This window comes from Mobula hypostoma, chromosome 25, assembly GCF_963921235.1.
Source record: "Mobula hypostoma chromosome 25, sMobHyp1.1, whole genome shotgun sequence".
Taxonomy (NCBI): Eukaryota; Metazoa; Chordata; class Chondrichthyes; order Myliobatiformes; family Myliobatidae; genus Mobula; species Mobula hypostoma.
In genome coordinates this window covers 2,659,067-2,684,755 of record NC_086121.1, presented here as the reverse complement: position 1 = coordinate 2,684,755, position 25,689 = coordinate 2,659,067, and the positions used below count along the sequence as shown (strand labels likewise).

The 25,689-nt window shown below is 46.7% G+C and overlaps 1 protein-coding gene across 1 annotated transcript in view; it reads right to left on the bottom strand.

Moving 5' to 3' along the window:
* LOC134337889 (solute carrier family 2, facilitated glucose transporter member 1-like) overlaps positions 1 to 24,694 on the bottom strand; it is a 42,524-nt gene extending 17,830 nt beyond the window's left edge. Inside the window, exons 1-2 of the mRNA XM_063033216.1 lie at positions 24,523 to 24,694; positions 5,887 to 5,982 (exon numbers count right to left, since the gene is read on the bottom strand). Coding sequence (XP_062889286.1) covers positions 5,887 to 5,982; positions 24,523 to 24,549 — 123 coding nt within the window. The 5' untranslated portion in view covers positions 24,550 to 24,694. The remainder of the gene's footprint in view (positions 1 to 5,886; positions 5,983 to 24,522) is intronic.
* Between the last annotated feature and the right edge of the window lie 995 nt (positions 24,695 to 25,689).

Below are 25,689 nucleotides of genomic sequence, written 5' to 3'. Positions count from 1 at the left end.
AGGAAGGAATCGGATAGAGAGGAGAGTGGACCAATTGGGAGTCCTGGATGGACAGTGTAATATTATTAACAGTAGGTGGCAGCAGAGAGCCATCTTTTGTGAACAAGCTCCCCACAGTGATAACAGCTCTGCAGTTTACTTTAAGCTCAGCGACTGGCATAGCTCGAATTTGACTTTGAATTCAATGAGAGGTCACAGCACAAGGGCACCTTGCTGGTTCCATGCTCCTCACCACTCAACTGTCACCTCGGAAGTTAAAGAGTTCAAAGCCACCCATCCCTCATCAGAGTTCTGGTGACCACTCAGAGTCCGGGCTAGTCACTTGGTGATTTTAGTAGCAGCAGCAAGGTGGTTTGTTCACCTTCACTCGCTGGAGGTTAATAGGTTCTTGATTAGTCAAGGTGTCAAAACTTATGGGGAAGAGGCAGGAGAATGGGGTTGAGAGAGATAATAAATCAGCCACGATTGAATGAACAGCCTCAATGGGCCGAATGGCCCGATTCTGCTCCCAAGTCTTATGGTTAACGAGTTTCATCTGAGGTTAACATACCCTGCCGTAAAGAGAGTTTGATCTGCTTTCTGAAACACCATCCAAGCACGTTATCACTCCTGCAACACACATCAAAGTTGCTGGTGAACGCAGCAGGCCAGGCAGCATCTCTAGGAAGAGGTACAGTCGACGTTTCAGGGCGAGACCCTTCGTCAGGAGGGTCACTCCTGCCAGGGTTGAATTACACAAGAGATCACCTCCAAACTAAATCACCTCAGGGCACTTCAGCCCTGCTCTGAAACAGATGGCTTCCCTTTGCTCAGCCTTAACGCACATGGTAAAACCTTTTTCTTAGAAACTTGAAAACAAAAGGAGAAATCTATGACTTCCGTAGAAGGGAGTGATATCGGATGCAGAGCAGTATAGGTCAGGCCAACATGCCCCACCTTAGGCTATTCCTATTCTGCCATGCCATGGTCTTTTATTCTTTCAGTCTCCTCCAGTTCATGTACTCACTGACTGCCTCTACCACCATCCACCCCTGTGTAAAAACATATTTATATATTCAACATATTGAACATATATTAATACAACCAACATATCCATACAGTTACAAAGAAGGCATGACAGCAGCTATATTTCATTAGAATGTCACCACAGACATTCGCAAATCTCTACAGATGTACAATGGAGAGCATCCTAACCGGTTACATCACCATCTGGTATGGAGGGGCCACTGCACAGGATTGAAAAAGCTGCAGAAAGTTGTGAACTCAGCCAGCTCCATCATGGGCACCGGCCTCCCCAGCATCCAGGACATCTTCAAAAAGGCGGGACCATCATTAAGGACCCCCATCACCCAGGACCTGCCCTCTTTTCATTGCTACCATCAGGGAGGAGTACAGGAGCCTGAAGACACACACTCAATGTTTCAGGAACAGCTTCTTCCCCTCCGCCATCAGATTTCTGACCGGATAATAAACCCAGTGAATACGACCTCACCAGCTTCCTTTGCTTTCTTTCACTACTCATTTAATTTATACAATCTCTTATCAAATTTATAGTTCTATTACAATGTACTGCTGCCACAAAACAACAAATTTAAAGACTTAAATTAGTGATACGAAACCTGATTCTGCTAACTTGCTTTGTACAGGTTTAAAAATACCTCCCTGAAACTTAAAGCTGAGCACTCTTGTACTTCAGAAACACAAGAAATTCTGCAGAAGCTGGAAGTCCAGAGGAACACACACAAAACACAGGAAGGACTTAGGCGGAGCTTAGGAGGGTCAATGGCGCCTAGCGGCGACTCCTTTGTTTACATCTTCGGAAACAGCTCTATTTCCATCTTTAATATCTCTATTTTTCCCTTTCAGGGTTCTTTTGAAGACCCTGACCTGGAGTTACACACTGACTTTGGTTCTTTCTGGGAATGGGACCCACTCTCCGGGTTTCATAACTGGCTGTTGTTCAGCACGCCAAGGGCTCAGCCTCAGAGTCCGGCCCAGATTCGGAAGCCTAGCATCTCAGGGCTCTGAAGACGGGCGGATCGAGGGTCGGTGTCATGACAAGAGACCCATGTGTTTTCGGGGGAGTGGGTTATCTTCAACTGTCTGCCTGGATTTCCGGGATCTTTGCGATCTTCAGGCACAGAGCTCGAAATAAGCAATGTAACGGACTTTTAACATCGTAAACCAGCAGCGAGTTGTCTGTTATGTCTCCCCACTTGCTGGGAAAATGGAGACACCTCTTTCTCCCTTATTACAGAGAGAGAGAACCTGTGGTATGTCAAATACCTGGTCCAACGCAAAGTCTTTGAGGTAACTACAAGTTTCTGCCTTTGCTCACGCTTCAGTGCTCATGATGGTGCCAATGCTATTTTTTTGCCGTGGGGGAGGGGGGATTGCTGCTCACTGTCGCTTACGCGCGGGAGGGAGAGGAGCTGGGGGAGACTTTGGGGTTCGAACATTTACCTGTCATTCATTCTCTGGGGCACTCCTCTGTTTTCATGGACGGTTGTGAAGAAAAAGCATTTCAGGATGTCAATTGTACACATTTCTCTGACATTAAGTTGTACCTTTGAACCTTTGAACTCAGCAGGTCAGGCAGCATCCATGTTTCGGGCCGACCCCCTCCAGTATCTGACAGCTGGGTTGTGGGAAAAAGTCTCTGACTGTCCACCCCATGGATGCCATTCTTCATTGAATGAACTTTATCAAGTCTCCCCTCACTCAGGACTTAAAGAGACACGATTCACCGGGCAACATCGGAACTACCCACAAGCTACCCAAACACTTCCCAGTCTTTTTCTAACATCCGTTTTGTCCAGGATAACACAAAAAGGTGCTGGAAAAGAGCCAGTAATATCATGAAGGATCCCACCCACCCTGCTCATGGACTGTTTGTCCCATACCCATCAGGGAGGAGGCTACGTAACATCCATGCTAGGACTCCCAGACTCAAAAACAGTTAGTTTTCTTCACCCACTAACCCACCCCTCCACACCCCCAACCACCACTACTTTATCATTTCCTGTCAGAGTCACCTCATGTACAGACAGTCGTGTGCCTAGCGTCACTTTGTGGACATACAATCAATCTATGTGTATAAACTCTCTTATGTATTAATAAATATTATGTTTATTATTAGTATTATTCTGCTTTTAATCTTATTGCATTTTTAAAAAATCTAATTGCATTTTTTGTGCTGCATCAAATCCGGAGTAACAGTTATTTTGTTCTCACTTACACTTGTGAACTGGAAATGACATTAAACAATCTTGAATCTTGTCAATGTGATCTACCCTGGGAATGGGATTTTTGGAAAGGTGGTTGTGATACATGCTCTGGAAGAAAATCACTCGCCTCACCTTCAGCAGTTTGTGAAAAGCCAAAAGGACAAATTTACTCAGCTTGCCTGCCCAAGTTAAACATGGATGACTGACGATCTGAGAGACTGTTGTTGAAGCTGTTCCACTTCACACACACACACGGCTCCACTAATCAGCTGTTGCACAGCATCATGTTACACTGCATTTGAACGCACACTGCTTCACACCATGCTCTACTCTATATACGTCAGACCACACTGTACTATATTTATGTCAAAACACATTATACCCTATATATAGTCCTATGCAAAAGTCTTCGGCATGTACATATATGTGTGTGTGTATATATATATATATATGTGTGTGTGTGTGTGTGTGTGTGTGTGTGTGTGTATATGTATATGTATATATATAGAGCCAGAGTGCCTAAGACTTTTGAACAGTAATGTACTAATTATATGTATTGCACTGTACTGCTACTGCGAAAAAAAAACTTCACGACGTGTGAGAGGTTCTGATTCTGATACGGATCTCTATTGTAGACTGAGAGTGGGAAGCGGGGAGGGAGAGGGGAGGAAGCAGAGAGCACCAGAGAGACATTCTGTAATGATCAATAAACCAATTGTTTGGAATCAAATGACCTTGTCTGGTGTCTCAGGGCTGGATGTGTCTGCACCCCTGCCTCCTGGCACTACTTCTCCCACCTATCCCACAACACTCCACCCTCGCCATTCCCAACATCCTTTGCTCCTGCCAGATTTACAAGGATGTACCAAGCTGTACCCCACACACATCAATCAAACCCGTCCCCTGTCCACATCACACCAAACTGTACCCTGTACACATCAACCAAACCGTCCCCTGTCCACATCACACCAAGCTGTACCCTGTACACATCGACCAAACCGTCCCCTGTCCACGTCACACCAAGCTGTACCCCACACACATCAACCGTACTGTCCCCTGTCCACATCACACCAAGCTGTACCCTGCACACATCAACCGTACTGTCCCCTGTCCACATCACACCAAGCTGTACCCTGTACGCATCAACCAAACCATCCCCTGTGCACGACACACCAAGCTGCACCCCACACACATCAACCGTACTGTCCCCTGCCCACATCACACCAAGCTGTACCCTGTACACATCGACCAAACCGTCCCCTGTCCACGTCACACCAAGCTGTACCCCACACACATCAACCGTACTGTCCCCTGTCCACATCACACCAAGCTGTACCCTGTACACATCGACCAAACCGTCCCGTCCACGTCACACCAAGCTGTACCCCACACACATCAACCGTACTGTCCCCTGTCCACATCACACCAAGCTGTACCCTGTACGCATCAACCGTACTGTCCCCTGTCCACATCACACCAAGCTGTACCCTGCACATATGAACCGTACTGTCCCGTCCACATCACACCAAGCTGTACCCTGCACACATCAACCGTACTGTCCCCTGTCCATGTCACACCAAGCTGCACCCCACACACATCAACCAAACCCGTCCCCTGTCCACATCACACCAAGCTGTACCCTGCACATATGAACCAAACTATCCCCTGTCCACATCACACCAAGCTGTTCCCTGCACATATGAACCAAACTATCCCTTGTCCACATCACACCAAGCTGTTCCCTGCACATATGAACTGAACTGTCCCCTGTTCACGTCACACCAAGCTGTACCCCACACACATCAACCGTACTGTCCCCTGTCCACGTCACACCAAGCTGTACCCTGCACATATGAACTGAACTGTCCCCTGTCCACGTCACACCAAGCTGTACCCCGTACACATCAACCAAACCATCCCCTGTGCACGACACACCAAGCTGTACCCTGCACACATCAACCATACTGTCCCCTGTCCACGTCACACCAAGCTGTACCCCACACACATCAACCGTACTGTCCCCTGCCCACATCACACCAAGCTGTACCCTGTACACATCAACCGTACTGTCCCCTGCCCACATCACACCAAGCTGTACCCTGTACACATCAACCGTACTGTCCCCTGTGCACGTCACACCACTCTTATTCTCAGAGGAGGGGCACCAGGGCATGTTCTCGAGGGGAAGGGTTGTTACTGAGGGGACAGGACAGGTCATGGAGGGGAGGGGCAAGTTCTGGAAGAAAGGTTTGAGGAGACAGGGCAGAAAAAGTCTTGGCCTGTGGAAACTTAGCGGTTAGCATAACCTCCGGACAGTTTGTGTAGAAATGATGGGGACAGGTGAGATAATGAATGGAGGTGGGGAAGGTCTTGGAGAGGAGGGGCAGGTTCTGGAAAAAAGGTTTTCTGGGAGACAAGGTAATCCAGGGGACAGGCAGGTTCTTGAGAGGAGGGGGATACCATTGGTGGGAGCACTGGATACAGGAGAGAACCCCAACAAACTCACAAGTGAAATGTCACCTCACATGGAAGGACTACAGGGCCTTGAATGAAGGTGAGGGAGGAGGTGAACGAGCAGGCGTAGCACTTGTTTAAAATTATAAACCCATTATAAAACAAACACTTTAAACGTTTTTTCTTCTGTGAACGAGTGCCTTACCTTCTGTGGAGCGTTGATAACCCCGGTGTTGTAACCAAACTGCACAGAACCAAGTACTGCTGCACTCACAGCCAGCATTAACTTTCCGGTAACTTTCTGAAACACAATGTAAAAGAAGACAAATTCACACAATGTACTTCTTACTGTCAAACACCGACAGCTAACTGGAGAAAAAATACCAAAACTTCAAAGGCAGCAACTTGGACCCTCTCCAGAGTTTCTGCTGGAACTTTTCTGGGGGCAAATTCCAGTCTAATTAGTTGCAGGTGCTTGTGTTAGGAACACAGTTATTTCTTTCACTAAATCTCTCTTCCATATAGGATAGTATTTTGATAGAACACAGAAGAGTACATCACGATACAGCTTTATAAAACTCTAGTTTTACTGCATTCGGAGTACTGCGTACAGTTCTGGTCACCCCATTATTAAAGGACGGATGGCGAGGCGCGAGAGGGTGCAGAAAAGCCTGGATTAGAGGGCATGAGCTACAGTGAAAGGCTGAGTCCTCGGGAGCGGCGGAGGCCGAGGGAGATCTGATAGAGGTTTATAAGATTATGAGAGGTCTAGATGGTAGAGACAAGGCAGTATTTTCCCCCAGGGCTGAAGTGTCTAATACCAGGGGGCAGGCATTTAAGGTGGGGGGGGGGTAAAACAGAGAGACCGGTGGGTACATGGAATGCGCCGCCTGGGGTGGTGATAGATGCAGAAACATTAAAGACTTTCGAGCAATGTTTAGATAGGCACATGAATGTGAGGAAAATGGAAGGATATGGACATTGTGTAGGGAGAAGGAATTGGTTTAATTGGCCATTTGATTACTAATTCAACTGGTTCGGCATAAATTTGTGGGCCTGTTCCTGTGCTGTACTGTTCTACGTTCTAGTACAGGCCCTCGTTATGCCGACCTTTTAACCCTTTCTAACCCTTCCCTCCCACACAGCTCTCATTTTCTGTCACCCATGGGTTTATCTAGGTCTCTTAAATTTCCCTAATGTAACTGCCTCAACCACCACTCTTGGCAGGGTGTTTCACACACCCACCACCACTCTAACATCCCCTCTATACTTTCCTTCAATCATTAGCCATTTTCACCCAGGGAAAAGTCTCTGACTGTCCACTTGATCGATGCCTACTATCATCTCATTAACACGGTGTTTTTGCCCCCAGAACTGCCACTCACCGGTTGTTGTTTTTTTGTTTTTCACACCACTCTCTGTAAACTCTAGAGACTGTTGTGCGTGAAAATCCCAGGAGATCAGCAGTTTCTGAGATACTCAAACCACCCCATCTGGCACCAACAATCATTCACCACGGTTGAGGCCACTTATATCACATTTCTTCCCTACTCTGATGTTTGGTCTGGACAACAACTGAACGTCTTGACCATGTCTGCATGCTTTTATGCATTGAGTTGCTTACACATGATTAGCCGATTAAATATTTGCACGAACAAGCAGGTGTACAGGTGTATCTGATAAAGAGGTCACTGACCATATAACGGGGCTTTATAAACTATATACGTTTTCTAATTTTAAAAGATTTTTATTATCTACAACAGATTATAACCCCTGAGGGGCGTATGGTATCAGAAATCCACAGCTGTGCCCACAGAGATCATGTGCTCCTTCTCCAGGAACAGGTTGCAGGGTAGGGACGGTGATGTTGGGGAATTAAAGAACAGGCCGGAGCTCAGCCTTTGTACGAAGCCTGTGGGGTGGACATGGTCAAATACCAGGCTGGCAGACCAGCGAGCACACTTGGGCGCCGTCATCGGCTGTCCGGAGTTTGAAACCTGGAGTTTGGGTCCTCATCCAGGGACATCATCGGTGAGTCCTGGATTGACACCGAAGATTGAAGCCCAAAGATCAATCGAAAGTCCAGAAATAAATTAGGGCTGATGGCAGAAGTCAGCAACTCTCTACGATTCCACCAGGTGAGTCAAAGCCCCAGTGTCTGTGTGTCCGAGTCTACTGGAGGATCGAGGCCCAAAGTCAGCCTGTCCTGCTATTTTATTCAGATACAGGTGTGGAACAGGCCCTTCCGGCCCACCAAGCCACGTCGCCCAGTACTCCACCTATTTAACTCTAATCAAAAGTCAACTTACAATGAACAATGAACCTACTAAACCAGAGCACCCGGAGGAAACCCATGTGGTCATGGGGAGAATATACAAACGCCTTATAGATGTTGTTGGTATTGAACTCCGAACTACGACAGGCTGAGCTCTGATAGTGTTGCGCTAATCACTACGCTACCATGGTGCCCTGGGGTTGGAGGGCAGTGTAAATGCGTGGGTTGGGAGGGAGGAAGGGGGCTTGCGTTTGCCGTTGTTGTTCTGCCAAACACTGCGTGCTTGCTAAGTGCCAGAATGTGTGCGACATTCGGTTCCGCCGGGCTTAGTAGCTAAACCACACATGAAGGCCCGGAGCTGGACTTGGTTGTTCGAAGCTAGTTGAGATGCACACCATCAGCAATGGCATCCAAATACCTGCCTGGATTTCTGAGTGACCATCTGACATTGGCAGCCTCGGATGATACCCTCCCCATGGGATGCGGGGGGGGGGGAGGGTCAGCACCTGGTTTTGTTCATGTTAAGGCTCTTTAATGGGCCACCTCTCAGCTGCCTGAGTGAGAGGGAACCCAGCAATGCTCTCCCCTTTGTCATACACACATTCTGGCATACAATAGGGGTTTTATGACTATCCAATAATTCCAGTAATCAGTTCACTGTTCAAATTTTTTTATAATTACTCGAATTTACATTCTGCAAGTGCCTGTGTGGGATTTGAGCGAATATTTGAAGGGGAGATTTAGGTAATCCAGAGGGATGTCCAGTAACATTGTTGCCTTTGATTGAACTTCCCACGTACGTGGCTCATTGGCCAAAGTCTGTTTACATCTTTTCTCCACTTTGTCCTCAAAACAATTTCCTATTTGTTACTGAGAAAGGTTGGCGTCAGAGAAACCAGTCACGTTGTTAAATCCCTTAGTCCGCAGCTCAGCAGATCTCACAGAGTAGAAACAGGAAGCAGAGTGTTTGCATTTGTCCATATCGTGGGATCAAATTTCCACCATGCAATAAGCCGCTTTATTTCCGTGCCCCACAACACAAAGCCTTGAATTGATTGAAAGGCAGAAGAGCTTAAACCGGCTCAAGGAATTCACACTTCTCCAAGTAATCGAGGCACGCTCTCCCCACGTCCTAATAAATTTGTTCTTCTAGTAATTTTAAAAAAATTATTTATTGACAGTCAGCATGGAATAGGTCCTTGGGGGCCTTCGAGCTGTGCTGCCCAGTCACTCTGATTTAGCTCTAGCCTGATCATGGGACAATTTACAATGGCCTATTAACGTACATCTTTGGACTGTGGGAGGAAACCCGAGCACCTGGAGGAAACCAACGCAGTCACGAGGAGAAAGGACAGACAGCGGCAGGAATTGAACCCAGGCCACTGGAACTGTAAAATGTTGTGCTAACCACTACACTACCATGCCACCCCAAATGAGGCAAGCTCTCCTCATGTCCCAATAACACAAAATTAGCAAAGTCAACATTAAAAGTACTAAGAATACAGCAATGAAAGGACAATGTAGAAACAGAGGGAACATTTCCAGCTGTAGCTGGTTTATAAGCTGCGAAGAGCGGCTGGTTTATGGAAAATAATTCAAGCCTTTCTGATTAAAAATGAGACGACTGGGGACCCTCCCCTGCTGTTGCCTTCCTCCACCTTCACTGGTGTTATGATGTGTCATCATCTTCGGCCAGCTCCAGCGCTGAGGTCTTGGTTGGATTGAACTTCATCTGAAATCTCTCCCTTGACCTTACCACCATGGGTGAGCCTACCAGGAGCTAAGCTCCAGACAGCATCACTCTCAGGACTCATAAGCCTCTCCACCACAACAAGATGACAATTCTAAGAGAAGGTGTAGCTCTATTTCTAACCAGGGTAACACATAAGAAGGTCCTTCATTTAGAAAAGGCAAACAGCCTTTTCCAAATGATGCCTTCTGTACAGCGCTACCAGGCTATCAAAACAAAATCTTCACGCCATCTTAAATGTTGCTTTCCCAGACAGTTAATCTGATCGCCCATTGTCACCCCCACAACCCCCTCAGACCCCCATCACTGCACTGTAAGCACTCTAAACCATGTTTTATAATGCTGATTATATGCTGGTATTTATGCACATTTTATCCCATAAACATACTTTAACCAACTTTATTGTTTAAAACAATTCCTTACATACCCTCCAAATATCCGGACCTGCCTCTTGGTTTTTTTGCACTACCTTACTTCCCATTTTTCTATTTTCTATTTATGATTTATAATTTAAATTTTTAATATTTACTAATTTCAACTATTTTAATATTTTTAATATTTAATATTTGTAATCCAGGGAGTGTGAAGCGCAGAATCAAATATTGCTGTGATGATTGTACATTCTAGTACTAATTGTTTGGTGACAATAAAGTATAAAGTATTAAGTATTAAAGTATTAAGTATAATTGTTGAATGGTGTTGTTTTCTGTTGCACGTCTCACCCTGACCAACACAGCACAGCAAATTCCTAATAAAAGGAAATGTCTAGGGTGAATAAGTTGACCCTTGATTCTTTACAGCATGGGTCATGGTCCTGGCATTCCCACGGACATTCCCAGGTAAACAGGTCCTGATTTTAGGGATTTGTCAGGGGAGGTGTAGAGGTGGGAAGGGCATGGAAGAGTCCTGAATGAAGGGCAGGACAATCTTTGAAGTGGGTGAAGAGAAAGGAGAAGGAGATCCACCCTATGCCCAACATACTGATACAATCACGAAGAAAGCACAACAGCAGCTATATTTCATCACGAGTTTCCCACCAGTGACAGCAGCAAATCTCTCAAAACCACAGTCAAAGTAAAATTTTACAGTTGTACCGTGCAGAGCATTCTGACTGGTTGCATCAACAACTGGTATAGAAGAGGGGTCACATCGGAAAAGTTGCAAGTACAGCCAGCTCTTTCAGTACAAGGATCCACATACATTAAGGTCATTTTCAAAAAACAATGCTTCAAAAAGTTAGCTTCCATCACTAAGGACCCTCAGCACCCAGGACAAGCTCTGCTCTCAGTATTACCATCACAGAGGAGGTACAGGAGCCTGAAGACACACACTCATTGTTTCAGGAACAGCTTCTTTCCATCCACCATCAGATTTCTCAATGAACACAGAACACATCACAATTCTGCTCTCTTTCTATACTCAGAGGACATCTGTACACCTGCTCATTAATGCAAATATCTAATCAGCCAATCACGTGGCAGCAATTCAATACATAAAAGCATGCAGACATGGTCAAGAGGTTCAGTTGTGGCTCAGACCAAACATGAGAATGAGGAAGAAATGTGATCCAAGCTACCTTGACCGTGGAAACACGGATGTCAGGATGCTGTTCATCAACTATAGCTCAGCACTGAACACCACCATTCCCACAATCCTGACTGAGAAGTTACAGAACCTGGGACTCTGTACCTCCCTCTGCAATTGGACCTTTGACTTCCTAACCAGAAGACCACAATCTGTGCGGATTGGTGATAATATCTCCTCACTGACGATCAACACTGGTGCACCTCAGGGGTATGTGCTTAGCCCACTGCTCTACTCTCTTATTCCCATGACCGTGTGGCTAGGCACATCTCAAATAGCATCTATAAATTTGCTGCTGATACAACCATTGTTGGTAGAATCTCAGATGGAGACAAGAGGGCATACAAGAGTGAGATATGCCAACTAGTGGAGTGGTGTCGCAGCAACAACCTGGCACTCAACGTTAGTAAGACGAAAGAGCTGATTGTGGACTTCAGGAAGGGTTAGACGAAAGAACACATACCAATCCTCATAGAGGGATCAGAAGTGGAGAGAGTGAGCAGTTTCGAGTTCCTGGGTGTCAAGATCTCTGAGGATCTAACCTGGTCCTAACTTATCGATTCAGTTATAAAGAAGGCAAGACAGCAACTACACTTCATTAGGAGTTTGAAGCGATTTGGCATGTCAACAAATACACTCAAAAACTTCTATAGCTGTACTGTGGAGAGCATTCTGACAGGCTGCATCACTGTCTGGTATGGAGGGGCTACTACACAGGACCGAAAGAAGCTGCAGAGGGTTGTGAATCTAGTCAGTTCCATCTTGGGCACTAGCTTACAAAGTACCCAGGACATCTTCAAAAGTGGTGTCTCAGAAAGACAGTGTCCATTATTAAGGACCTCCAGCACCCAGGGCATGCCCTTTTCTCACTGTTACCATCAGGTGGGAGGTACAGAAGCCTGAAGGCACACACTCAGTGATTCAAGAACAGCTTCTTCCCCTCTGCCACCTGATTCCTAAATGGACACTGAACCCGTGAACACTATCTCACTTTTTAATATATATTATTTCTGGGGAGAGGGGTTTGCACAATTTTTAATCTATTCAAAATATGCATACTGTAATTGATTTACTTATTTAATATTATTTTTATTTTTTCCTTCTTTTTCTATTTTATGTGTTGCATTGAACTGCTGCTGCTAAGTTAACAAATTTCAGAAAACATGACAGTGGTAATAAACCTGATTCTGAAATGATTGTTGGTGCCAGACAGGGTGGTTTGAGTATCTCAGAAACGGATGATCTCCTGGGGTTTTCATGCAGAACATGAACATTTACAGAGTGTGGTGCCAAAAACAAAAAAAGCATCCAGCAAGCAGCTTTTCTGTGGGTGAAAACTCTTTGTTAATGAGACAGCTACACACACAAAACACTGGAGGAACCCTGCAGGTCAGGCAGCTTCTACACAAAAGAGCAAACAGTCCACATTGACTGATGAAGGGTCTCGGCCCGAAATGTTGACTGTTTGCTCTTTTCCATAGATACAGCCTGGCCTGCTGAGTTCCTCCTGCGTCTTCTATGTATTGTTCTGGATTTCTAGCATGTACAGATTTTCTTGCATTCGTTGTTAATGAGAGAAATCAGAGGAGAATGGCCAGACCAGCTCAAGCTGAAAGGAAGACAATATTAACTCAAATAGCCACACATTACAACATTGGCGTGTACAAGAGCATCTCTGAACACAAAACAGGTCGAACCTAGAACTGGATGGCGCTACAGCAGCAGTAGGTCACGAAGATACACTCCGTGATCACTTTATTAGGAAGAGGAGGCATCCAATAAGATGGCCATGGAGAGAATATTCCTTTTGGAATTATTTGTATGTATTGCTCAACATACAACAAACTTCACTGTGTACGTCAGTGATAATAAACCTGATTCTAAATTTGACCTTGTGAAGAGAGCGAGATGGCAGTTGTGATTGGCGTTCCAGTGTGGAGAGACATGGAAAGGCACCATTCCAGGGAATAACCATTACTGTGAAGAGCGGGACAATAATCTATTCCACGAAAGTTCTAGAACTTGTTCTCCTTTCACCAAGGTCACAGTCAATTTTACTTGAAACTGACTTCCCTGTTTCGCAATCACAATGTAAATCACACCACACTTCCTCCGCTTCACTAAATGGAGTCAGAGATCCAAACGACACCAAGGGTCGTTTTATCTGCCTCCAGATCCTTTAGATTCATATTCCTTAAACGGTCCACATACGTTAACCCTTTCATTCCCAGGATCATTCTTCTAAGCCTCCTCTGGACCCTCTCCAATGCCAGCACATTCTTTTTTAAACAAGGGGCACAAAACTACTCACAGTACTCCAAGTACAGAGGAGGTTTACTAAAATGTTGTCTGGGTTTCATCTCATAAGTTACAGAGAAAGATTGAACAAGTTAGGTCTTTATTCTTTGGAGCGTAGAAGGTTGAGGGGAGATTTGATAGAGGTGTTTAAAATTATGAGGCGGATTGATAGAGTTGAGGTGGTTAGACTTTTTCCATTGAGAGTGGGGAAGATTCAAACAAGAGGACATGGGTTGAGAATTAGAGGACAAAAGTTTAGGGGTAACATGAGGGGAAACTTCTTTACTCAGAGAGTGGTAGCTGTGTGGAATGAGCTTCCAGCAGAAGTGGTTGAGGCAGGTTCTATGTTGTCATTTAAAGTTAAATTGGATAGATATATGGACAGGAAAGGAATGGAGGGTTATGGGCTGAGTGCAGGTCGGTGGGAATAGGATAGGGTAAGAGTTCGGCACGGACTAGAAGGGCCGAGATGGCCTGTTTCCGTGCTGTAATTGTTATATGGTTATATGGTTAAGTGAGGCCTCACCAGCACCTTATAAAGCCTCAGAATTACATAATATAACATTTGGTCAGCAGAATTATACAAGCATACACAGACACACACATCTATGGCAATGAAATCCACAGAGCTACCAACCTCAGCTTAAGAAACTCTTCCTTATCTCTGTTCTGAAGGGATGTCCCTCTATTCTGAGGCTGTGCCCTCTGGTCCTAGACTCCCCCACTATAGGAAACATACTCTCTACATCCACTTTATCTGTGACCTCTGGTCCTAGACTCCCCCACTGTAGGAAACATTCTCCCCACATCCACTCTATCTAGGCCTTTCAATACTTGGCAAGTTTCAATGAGATCCCCCTCCCCATTCCTCTAAACTCTAACGAGTTTACAACCAGAGCCATCAGTGCCAGAGCCTGGCACCCAGAGGCAGGGGTGCTGCATCGGCAAGTTTGCGGCGCTGGAAGCTCATGGCAGGAAGAGTTTCTCTTCCTTCTACCGTCTGCGTGAGATGATGGGACTTTCGAGAGACTTTGAGACTTTTTTTTACCGTGCTCATGGTCTGTTCTTTATCAAATTACGGTACTGCTTTGCACTGTTGAAACTATATGTTATAATTATGTGGTTTTGTCAATTTTTCAATCTTGGTTTGTCTTGTGTTTCAATGATATCATTCTGGAGGAACATTGTATCATTTCTTAATGCATGCATTACTAAATGACAATAAAAGAGGACTGCGTGTCCTCGTAATCTAATCTAATCTAATCTAAATGTTCCTCAAACATTAACCTTGTCATTCCTGGTATCATTACCTCCTCTCCCACGCCTGGAAACACCCTTGTCACATTCACTCAATGTATAATTATTTTTGATTTTCATTGACTTCATAAGCCTCTTCTCTAAATCCTTTCACAGAAGAAAGCTCCTGAGATAGCCTACTGTTAAACAAACTTCCTGGGAAATAGACTAATTTAACTGTCTGTCAACAAACTATGTAGATACAACTGAGACCAGTTCATGACACAGGCTACAAGCATGGGACCAGAGGACAACATTGTCCTGATGAAGGGTCTCAGTCTAAACTATCAACTATTTATTCCCCACTGTAAATGCGGGCTGACTTTCTGAGTTCTTCCAGCATTTTGTGACCATTGGCACGCACGCCATTCTATAGGAACGATTTTAACAGGCATTCGGAGATAATCACCAACAGCCATTTACTGGGTTTTTAACTTCAGTCTAAGGCTGAGCCCTGTAACGACATCTGTCCAGGGACTGACACCTGGTACGGAGGGGCCACTACACAGGATCAGAAAAAGCTGCAGGAAATTGTGAACTCAGCCAGCTCCATTGAGGGCATCAGCTCCCCCTGAATCGAGGACACCTTCAAAAGGCAATGACTCATAAAGGCAGCATCCATTATTACAGACACCACCCCCGCAACACCCAGGACATGTCTCTTCACATTGCTACAATCAGGGAGGTACAGGAGCCTGAAGACACACACACTCAATGATTTAGGAACAGCTTCTTCCTCTCTGCCAATGGATTTCTGAAATGGGCATTGAACCCATAAACACTAACTCAGTATTTTTCTTATTTTTTGCTTTTTTGTTGGTCTACTTATGTATACATGACATTATAATTTATCATTTTATTATGTATTGGAATGAACTGCTGCCTCAAACAGACATTTCATGACACATGCCGGTGATATTAAAACTAATTCTGATGGCCTGCACAAGTTCCCTTCACGTTGCCAGCAGGAACCAGACCCCAGAACCCTGACAGAAATCTCTCCCAAAAGGCCGAAGGGCAGCTCTGACCAATACATCCTCCATGTCAAAGGAAAGCAGCATTCATTATTAGGGACCCCACCACCCAGGTCATGCTCTCTTCTCGCTGCTGCCATCAGGAAGGTGGTACAGGAGCCTCAGGACCCACACCACCAGGCTCAGGAACCATCAGACTCTTGAACTAATGGGGATAACTTCACTCACCCCTTCACTGAACTAACTGTTCCCACAACCTATGGATTCACTTTCAGAGACTCTTCATCTCATGTTCTTAATAGTTATGTTTATTTATTAACATTTCTTTTTTTTTTCTTTTTGTATTTGCACAGTTTGTTGTCTTTTGCACATTGCCAGTTTTATTCTGTGGTTTTTCATTGATTCTGTTGTATTTCTTTGCATTTGCTGTGAATGCCCACCAGAAAATGAATCTCAGGGTGTATACAGTGACATACGTGTACTTTGATAATCAATTTCCTTTGAACTTTGAATAAGGACCAGTGGTGAAGATGGCCAGAGCCCCAAGGCTGACTCAAACACTTACAAGGGATCTGAGGGTTAAGTTTCTCACTCACATGGAGGGTGGAGGGGATGGCGACGGTCTACAGAACGAGCTGCCAGTGGAAGTGTTGTGATAGGTACAATGGACCCACTCCCATCAAGATCAAAGAATTGAAATTGTCTAATGTAATTTCCTGTTCACCAGTATGAAGGAGTTATTTTTTCTGTGAACAGTGGACGTGAGCAAATTTTCTGAGGATTATTACTTTGTTAACTTTGGGCCAATCAATTTTTAAGATATGATTTTCTCTCAAGGAACTGAGGAGTCCTTGTGCAGGATTCCCCAAAGGTTAACTCGCAGGTTTAGTTAGCGGTAAAGAAGACAAATGCTGCAATCTTAGCATTCATTTTGAGAGGACTGGAATCTAAAAGAAAGGATGTAATGCTGAGATTTTATAAGCATTGGCCAGAACATACTTGGAGTATTGTGAGCACTTTTGGGCCCCTTATCTAAGAAAGGATATGCTGGCTTTGACAAGGGTCTCGCGGAGTTTCACATCCAATCTACCTTAAAGAACAACTCAGTCTGAGCCACGACCTCGACGGAGAATGCAGCTCAGCACATCATTTCCAGTGACTCACACTGGCAATCAGGGACCGACCTCCTACATTAACTTCTTCACCTCTGCTTTCGTAGGAGGCCAAGAGAGCTGGACTATGTATATCTATACTCAGGTGATTGTACAGATGCACAGTAGACAGCACCCTGACAAGCTGCATCCCTGCATGGTATGGAAACAGCACTGCAGCTAACTGGAGGGTAGTCAAAGTTGCCCAACGCACCACCAGCATCAGCCTACTCAACACCAAGGACATATATACCAAAAGGTGCTGGAAAAGGGCCAGTAACATCATGATGGATTCCACCCACCCTGCTCATGGACTGTTTGTCCCACTCCCATCAGGGAGGAGGCAACGTAGCATCTACACCAGGACCACCAGACTCAAAAACAGTTACTTTCCCCAAGCAGTAAGGCTGATCAACACCTCCACCGACTAACTCACCCCTCCACACCCCCAACCACCACTACTTTATCATTTCCTGTCAGAGTCCCCTTATGTACAGACACTCCTGTGCCTAGCATCACTTTATGGACATACAATCTATGTATACAAGCTATCTGATGTGTTCATATTTATTGTTTTTTTATTATTACTGTGTTGCATCGGATCCAGAGTAACAATTATCTCATTCTCTTTTACACTAGTGTACTGGAAAAACAGGTTGAGAGGGACAAGGGCAGAGGAGGCTAACTTGGATATGATCCTGGGCAGCACAGTGGCATATCAGCAGGCATAACATTTCACAGCACCACCGAACAGGGGTCAATTCCTGCCAAGTAACTGTCTGCAAGAAGTTCGTGCCTTCTTGTCTCCTCCGGGTGCTCTGGTTTCCTGCCACGTTCGAAGAGCGTGGAAACATTCGCAGGCTGCACCTAGCACATGCTGGTCGACACTTCACTGCAGGTTCGAACGTTTCGATGTACGTGTGACAAATAAAGCTGATCATTAAAGTGGAGACAAAGGGTCTGTTTCCATGCTGTGTACCTCTGACTCTCCTGGCAGCACAGGACTGCAGTCTCCTGTACAGGTACAACCCACACTTCCTACTCCATGATTATTTAATACTGTACTGTCACCGGTCCAAACAAACCCTCCTGACCCCTGACAGCCTCCAGCAGGAGATTAACGGCCTCCTCCCAATATATCTGTGTCCTTTAACCGTGCCCTCCACGTGAGCACATCAAGTGACTTCGCTGCAGAGTGCAACCGGATATTCTGTGGTCGCACAGGCCAGGAGACATTTTATACTGCTTGCGTCATTGATTCGGCCAGTGCTACAACCTGACTGTCCGGTGGATTCAGGAAGGATTGTGTTACCCAGCAGTGTCCCAGCATAACCTCATCTCATTTCTACCACGCTTTTCGGAATATCAGGTCACCCCAAAATATTTCACCCTAATGGCACACAAATTCACCATTGATTATTTCACAAGAAAAGAGGATGGTTGGGCATACGGGTTAGCAACCACATCCTGTAAAAACCCAGAACTATAGAAATGCCAACAGAAGTTCTAAAGACTTCATCCCTGGGAGAAGGAGGGTCAGAGGCGACACATGGGGACAATTTGAAAGACTGACCCAAGACAGAGGACTCTGGTGGGCTGCTGTCAGCAGCCCATGCCCCAGTGGAGGTGGGCGATGTATCTTTAGAAGCAATTGTGCATTGTAACAAGCCTAAGTTAGTCTGCAGCCTGACCACAGTATGAAAATAAACGTATTCTGTTTGCAAGCACAAGAAATCCTGTAGATCCTGGAACTCTTGAGCAACACACACAAAATGCTGGAGGAACCTGGCAGGTGAGGCAGCATCTACGGACCCTTGATCATGAAAGCTAATGAAGGTTCTCGCCCAAAACATCAACTGTTTACTCCTCTCCATAGATGCTGCCTGACCTGCTGAGCTCCTCTGGATTCCAGCATCTGCAGAATCTCGTGTTAGAGGTGCTGCAGATGCCAGAGATCTTGAGCAACACGCACAAAATGCTGCAGGAACTCAGCAGGTCAGGCAGCATCTGTGAAGGGGGATAAACAGACTTGTCAGAAAGGTCAGGAGGATTCTGACTCAACGTCACCTAGCCCATATCCCTTGAAAACTCCACACACAAAATTGAACTCAGTAGGTCAGGCAGCGTCTATAGAGGAAAATAAAGAGCCAACGTTTCAGGCCGACATCCTTCATTCAAACTGCTTCATTCTGATTCACCCATTCAACCTAGTGAAGGGACTGGAAGTAGAGTTCAATACCTCTACACAAATATAAAGTTACGGGGAGAACATGCAAACCCACACTGACAAAGCTCGGGGTCAGAATCAGATTTAATATCACTGGCATTATGTTGTGAAATTTGCTAACTTGGCAGCAGCAGTATAATGCAATACATGATAAATATAGAGAATAAAAATAACTGAATTACAGTAACCACATGTATATTAAATACTTAAATTAAGAATAGTAGTGCAAAAACAAAAATAACTTTTAAGAAGTGAAGTAGCATTTGTGGGTTCAATGCCCATTTAGGAATTAGCTGGCAGAGAGGAAGAAGCTGTTCCTGAATCGCTGGGTGTGTGTCTTCAGGCTTCTGTATCTCCTTCCTGATGGTAACAATGTGAAGATGGCATGTCCTGGGTGGTGGGAGTCCTTAATAATAGACAGAACATCAAACCCCACCGGTGGCTCTGCACCATGAAGACTTTCAAAAGCCCTTCTTTTGTCGCTGTGGTTCACCAACAGATCATCTGTTTCAGCACACTGTTGTGAGTGTGTCTCCCTTTAAGGGCCGTAAGCCCTTAATCCAAGTTGACAGGTACGTGCAGAACTACATGGCTGTAGGGACACTTCAGATTGGCTGTTAAGATCAAGGCTGTGCCAGCTCTCTCCGACAGATGTTAAAACTCTGAGGTACTCTTTGGGAGAGCTTACCCATCTACATGGAATTTGGGCGAATACTTACTCACAAGCTACATCAAAAACAGATTATCTACCTCCTTATTCTCACTTCTGCCTCCCTTCCTTTCCAGCCCTGATGAACAGCCTCTTACCCTACGTTTCAGGCCGAGATCCTTCACAAGGTTAAATGGGCGGGATTGAATCAGACATCTCTTTTCTCTTCTGACAGGTCTGTTTATCCCCCCTCCACAGATGCTGCCCGACCTGCTGAGTTCCTGCAGCATTTTGCTCAAGATTTCCAACATCTGCAAAATCTCTAATGAAATAGACTCTGCCGATGCTGGAAGTCCAGAGCAACACACAAAAAATAGCCTGGGAACTCAAGAGGTCAGGCAGCGTCTACGGAGGGGGATAAACAGTTGAGGTATCAGGTAAAAATCATCATCAGAACTCATGGTGAAGGACCCTGGCACAAAACGTCAACTGTTTACTCTCCCTGGCAGTGCGGTTTAGATCTCCACAGAGAACAAAGAACATTACAAGCCCATCAGCCCACAATGCTGTGCTGTCCTTCTAACCTACCGTACAATTAATCTGGGTGTTTAGGATGTCTAGGGAGGAGGAACACCTCTGGTGATGGGGCCTGTTACGTCCAATCTGAGGCAGCTCGCTCACCTCTGGTCCCCACCGAATACTCAGCTCCCAGTAGCTGTTTGCATGTGACAGCAGCCACCCCTCCCTCCCCCCCGGTATACCACTTCAACAGGCAGGGTAACGCAGTTGCGGGCAGCTGGCAGGCCTCATACCCCAGTGAGATAGGGTCATGCCTGTCCTAGTATGGGAAGTCAGCTCCAATGGACTGGGGGGAGGTAGTGGAATGACTTCCAACAACTAGAAAGGTGGTTCTGCAACCATCTCCAGAGAGTGACGGGCACAATGAGGCTCAGAATTCATGGTCAATCACTGCAACGTACCACTAGACCCAGAATTCCAAGGTTGAGAGAGTGGGACTGCCCCAGTGCAAGGGCTCTTCAGCTTTAAAAACTGTTCCACACAAGCTTCCTGTCGCTGTTGGATACAACAACCAGCCACGGACCCTTTCATTTTTCTATTTTCTCCAGTTCCACCTGTGTACCTTCCAAAAATGTTTGAGTCACTGTCACACACTACTCCAGGGATGGATGTTAGTGCTTTACAAGCAGAGCACATGCACAGAGATATAGACCGTGAAATCAAACACGTCGGAGTATAATTTGACCACTGAGCCTATTGAGTCTGCTCCACCATTTCATCATGGCTGATTTACTAGCCCTCTCAACCCCATTCTCCTGACTTCTCACCGTAAACTTCGACACCCTGATTAATCAAGAACCTATCAACCCCCACACAAGGAATTCTGCAAATGCTGGAAATTCAAGCAACACACATCAAAGTTGCTGGTGAATGCAGCAGGCCAGGCAGCATCTCTAGGAAGAGGTACAGTCGACATTTCAGGCCGAGTCCTGACGAAGGGTCTCGGCCTGAAACGTCAACTGTACCTCTTCCTAGAGATGCTGCCTGGCCTGCTGTGTTCACCAGCAGCTTTGATGTGTGTTACCTATCAACCCCCGCTTTGACTTGGCCTTCACAGCTGTCTGTGGCAATGATTCACCAACCACTGGCTAAAGAAATTCCTCCTCATCTCTGATCGTAATGGACGTCCCTCTATTCTGAGACTGTGCCCTCTGGTCCCTATAGGAAACATTCTCTCCACAACCTACCTCAGCCTTTCACTACTTCATAGGTTTCAATTAGATACCCCACCCATTCTCTAAGCTTCAAATGGGACAGGCCTAAAGCCACTAAACACTCCTCAAACCTGTATACATTTACATCGATCAACACAAATGCTTTAAAGCTTGAAAAAAAAGACATGCTGAAAATTTGAAATAACAGCAGCGAGTCTCAGCAGCATCTGTGAGGAGAGAACTGAGGAGTTCACCTTCAAAACCCATTAATTTGTAACTAAGTTTGGTGAAAATAACTGTTGATTTGTAGTACCACCCCGTCTGGCACCAACAATCATTCCACACTCATTTAGATCACATTTCTTCCCCGTTCTGATGTTTGGTCTGAACAACCGAACCTCTTGACCATGTCTGCATACTGTCATGCACTGACTTACTGCCGTATGATTGGCTGATTAAGTATTTACATTAATGAGGTGTACCTAATAATACAACCACTGAGTGTACATGCTAACAATAGTAATATTTATATACAGTATATAAAATGTATATTGAAATACATAACTTGTTGTAAATCCTTGGGGTATTATTCACATGATCTTAATCACAAGGAGGAGTGTGAGGAAATTCATTGTGACGTTGACTGATTGCCCAGTGAGGAAAGATTGAGGTAGTTCTTTACTTAAACCTGTCACTTCTAGCAGAGCATAGATATTTGCATTAATGTGCAGGTACATGGGTATACGGAGTGTATGTATAACTGAACAAAGGGAAACCTATCTACATTCAAAACACTGGGACAATTAGCGTGGAGCCATGTTATTTTAGCAAACTGAAGATCAGCAAGTTTTTTTTCCCCCTGTCTGGTACATACAGATCGTGCTGATTAGGAATTTATGACATTCACTGTTGCTACACAACAGATCCCTGCAAGTACTTAAGCTCCCATATCCTTTCACATGACCTGACCAGTAGGTCCGCATTTTTCAGCCACCAACTGATGTCTCTGCCCAGGGAGCAGAAGACGACAAAAAAGTAACCGTCACAAATGATTAAAATCCACATTAAACGCCGTGGTTAGAACAAATGATATACAGAGGCTAGTTTTCCCATATCTGCAGCCACAGTACCATAATGAGTAGCCAAGGTAGAAGGCAAAAAAAGTCAACCACTAGTTACCTTCCTAATTTGGTAATAAAGAAACTACTAAAGAAACTCACCCAGGCATGGCACACGCGTACACACACTCAGTCACGCAGGAAGGCACAGAGACACACACATACTGAGCCACATAGACACATCCACAGGAAGGCACACAGGTATATGTATATAGAGACAGACAGTCAGAGCCAGACATGACAGGAAAGCACACAGATATACGTACGGAGAAAGACACACACAGATAAACATGGGAAATGCAGATTATAGTCGGTTCAGAGTCCAAAGCCATTGTAAGAATGACATGGGGAGCAGTAAATGATACTAAATCCCCCCACACAGAAATCACAGGGTCGCTTCCGAGACCCTGCGCCTCCGCGCCGATGGCGACAGGCGGCTACGCTCTCTTCCTCACGTACACACACACACTGCTTGTCGCAACACGTTGAAGGCTACGTCTCTCGGCTCCCAATAAAAGCCAGAGCGCGGTGCACCGGGGAAACACTGCTTTAAACCGAGGCCCTTGGGGAGGCCGGGCAGCCTGCGATTGGTTCGAGCGAGGGCGGAGAGCGGTGCCCGGTCCCCACACATGACAAACCCCAGCCATTATCAGACACGCTTTTGCTGAGAGTTCCCGACCCCTGTCTGGGATGTGTTATTGGGAATCACGACCCCGTTCGGTGGTAATCCCAGGGTGACAGTCTAACATCACCGTCTGGTGCGGAGGGCCACGGCACAGAACCACACAAAAAGCTGCAGAGATGTAACCTCAGCCAGCTCCATCATGGGCACTAACCTTCCCAGCACTGAGCACAACTTCAAAGCGCGGTGCCTGGAAAAGGAGGCATCCCTCAATAAAGGACCCCCATCACCCAGCACATTGCTACCAGCAGGGAAGAGATACAAGAGCCTAAAGACACACACCCAAAGTTTCAGGGAGAACTTATCCCCTCCGCCATTATATCTACTGTATACCGGCTTCTGAGCGAGGGCGTTTGAATGACTCGCCGGATAGGAAGTGTTTACGCGGGACGAGTCGGCGCGACCCGCGTAATTAAGCCCAGTTGGGGGTTTAAAAACAATGGGACTAAATCTGTAAAGGCTGGGTATCTGACCGAAATGCAGGAGATATGCGGAGACACTCCGCACTGCCGTGGGAGAAGCGGCGACCAGCTCAGGGTGATGAAATACAGTATGACTAAACCTCACTGTGGAGAGGAAGGGAAGGGAAGGGAAGGGCTGGCCAGCCGCTGACTGGGGCTCCGGGCATGGATGGGACCGGGCCGGCGGCTGCGGACCGACTGTGAACACGAGAGATCCTGCAGACGCTGGAAATCCAGAGCAACACACACACAAAGCTGGAGGAGCTCCGCCGGTCGATGAGGGGAACATGGAGTCGACGTTCCGGGTCATCGGGAAGGGTCTCGGCCCGAGTCCTGGACCGCTTATCAGGTGCCGCCGAGTCCCTCCAGCATTTTGCGTCTGTTGCTGCCCCTCTGCCTGGCCGTGTGAGCCCTCGGCCCTCCGGTGCCGGCTCCGGCGCTTTCCGCGGGGAGAGGGCTCGCTCGCTCGCTCGGTAACACGGGCTCCTCTCCCGCACAGACTCAACGCGCTCCTCGGGGGGAGGCAGGAATGACCGACCCGATCCGGCCAGCCGGTCCGGGGCACGGGGAACCGGTCCGGGGACGCGATGCCCCAAATCGCGGCAGCGTCCTGCGCCGAAGCCCCCTCCCGCCCGGCTCTCACCTTTCCGTCGGCCGTCTCGCTCGCCATCTTGTCCCGGTTCGCGTTGCTGTGTCCCGGCCGATGAGGCGCGTCTGCCCGCTACTCGGTCGCCCGCGGAAGATAAGCCGGCCTGGGGCAGCAACCTGATCCGCTCTTTGTGTGTCGCCACCGGCCGCGGGATTGGATGTGTCAATGGCTGACGTACGAGGGGTGTGTGATAGGCCGGCCGCCTTTCTATTCGCTCCGAGCCGGCTCCCGGGCCAACCCACCTCGCCGCCCAGGACACCGCCCCCGGCTCCGGCTCGGGCTCCAGCTTCCTCTCTCCTCTCCTCTGCTCCCGCCCAGCGGGTGCGGTTGCGGGCGCGGGCGGGGTTCCAGAGCCCCGGAGTTTCCTCAGCGCCGACCGCACTCTGACATTTCTGAAGTTATAAACCGTGATTCTCTGCCAGACACAGAGAGAGGCCTCGGCTGTATGCGGGCCGGCCTGCAACGGGAACAGTGGACCCACAAGTAAATAAATACGGAAATAGATAAATCACTCTCTCCTTCCCCTTCTCTCTCCCTCCTTTCCCCTCTCTTTTTCTTTCTCTCTCCCTCCCTGCTTCCGTCTCTCTCTCTTTCACTCTCTCCTCCCCTCCCTCTTTCCTTCCCTCTTCCTCTCTCTCTTCCCCTCTCTCTCCCTCACTTTCTCCTTCCCTCCCCCTCTCTCTCCCTCACTTTCTCCTTCCCTCCCTGCTTCCCCCCTCCTCGCTCTCTCTTTCCCTCTCTCTTCCCCTCTCTCTTCCCCTCTCTCCCTCTCCTTCCCTCTATCCCTCTCTTTCTCCTTCCCTCAATCTCCCTCTTTCTCCTTCCCTCTCTCGCTGTAGCCCTCTCTCTTCTCTCTCTCTTCCCACCCCCTCACTAGTCCTCCCCCTTTCTCTCACTTTATATCTTTCTGTGTTTCTCCCCTCACATTCTCTAACCTCTACCTCTCTTCCCACCTTCCCATTCTCTTTCTATCCTCCCACATATCTCCATCTCTCTCTCATTCTCCCATCTCTACTGACCTTCTCCCCTTCACTCTCTCCACCCCACCCTCTCTTCCCATCTCTCTCGTTCTTTCCATATTCCCTCACTCTCTTCTTTCTTTCATTTCTTCACCCTTTCCCTCCCCGTCTTTTATTCTCCCTCTCTCTTTCATTCCCCCTC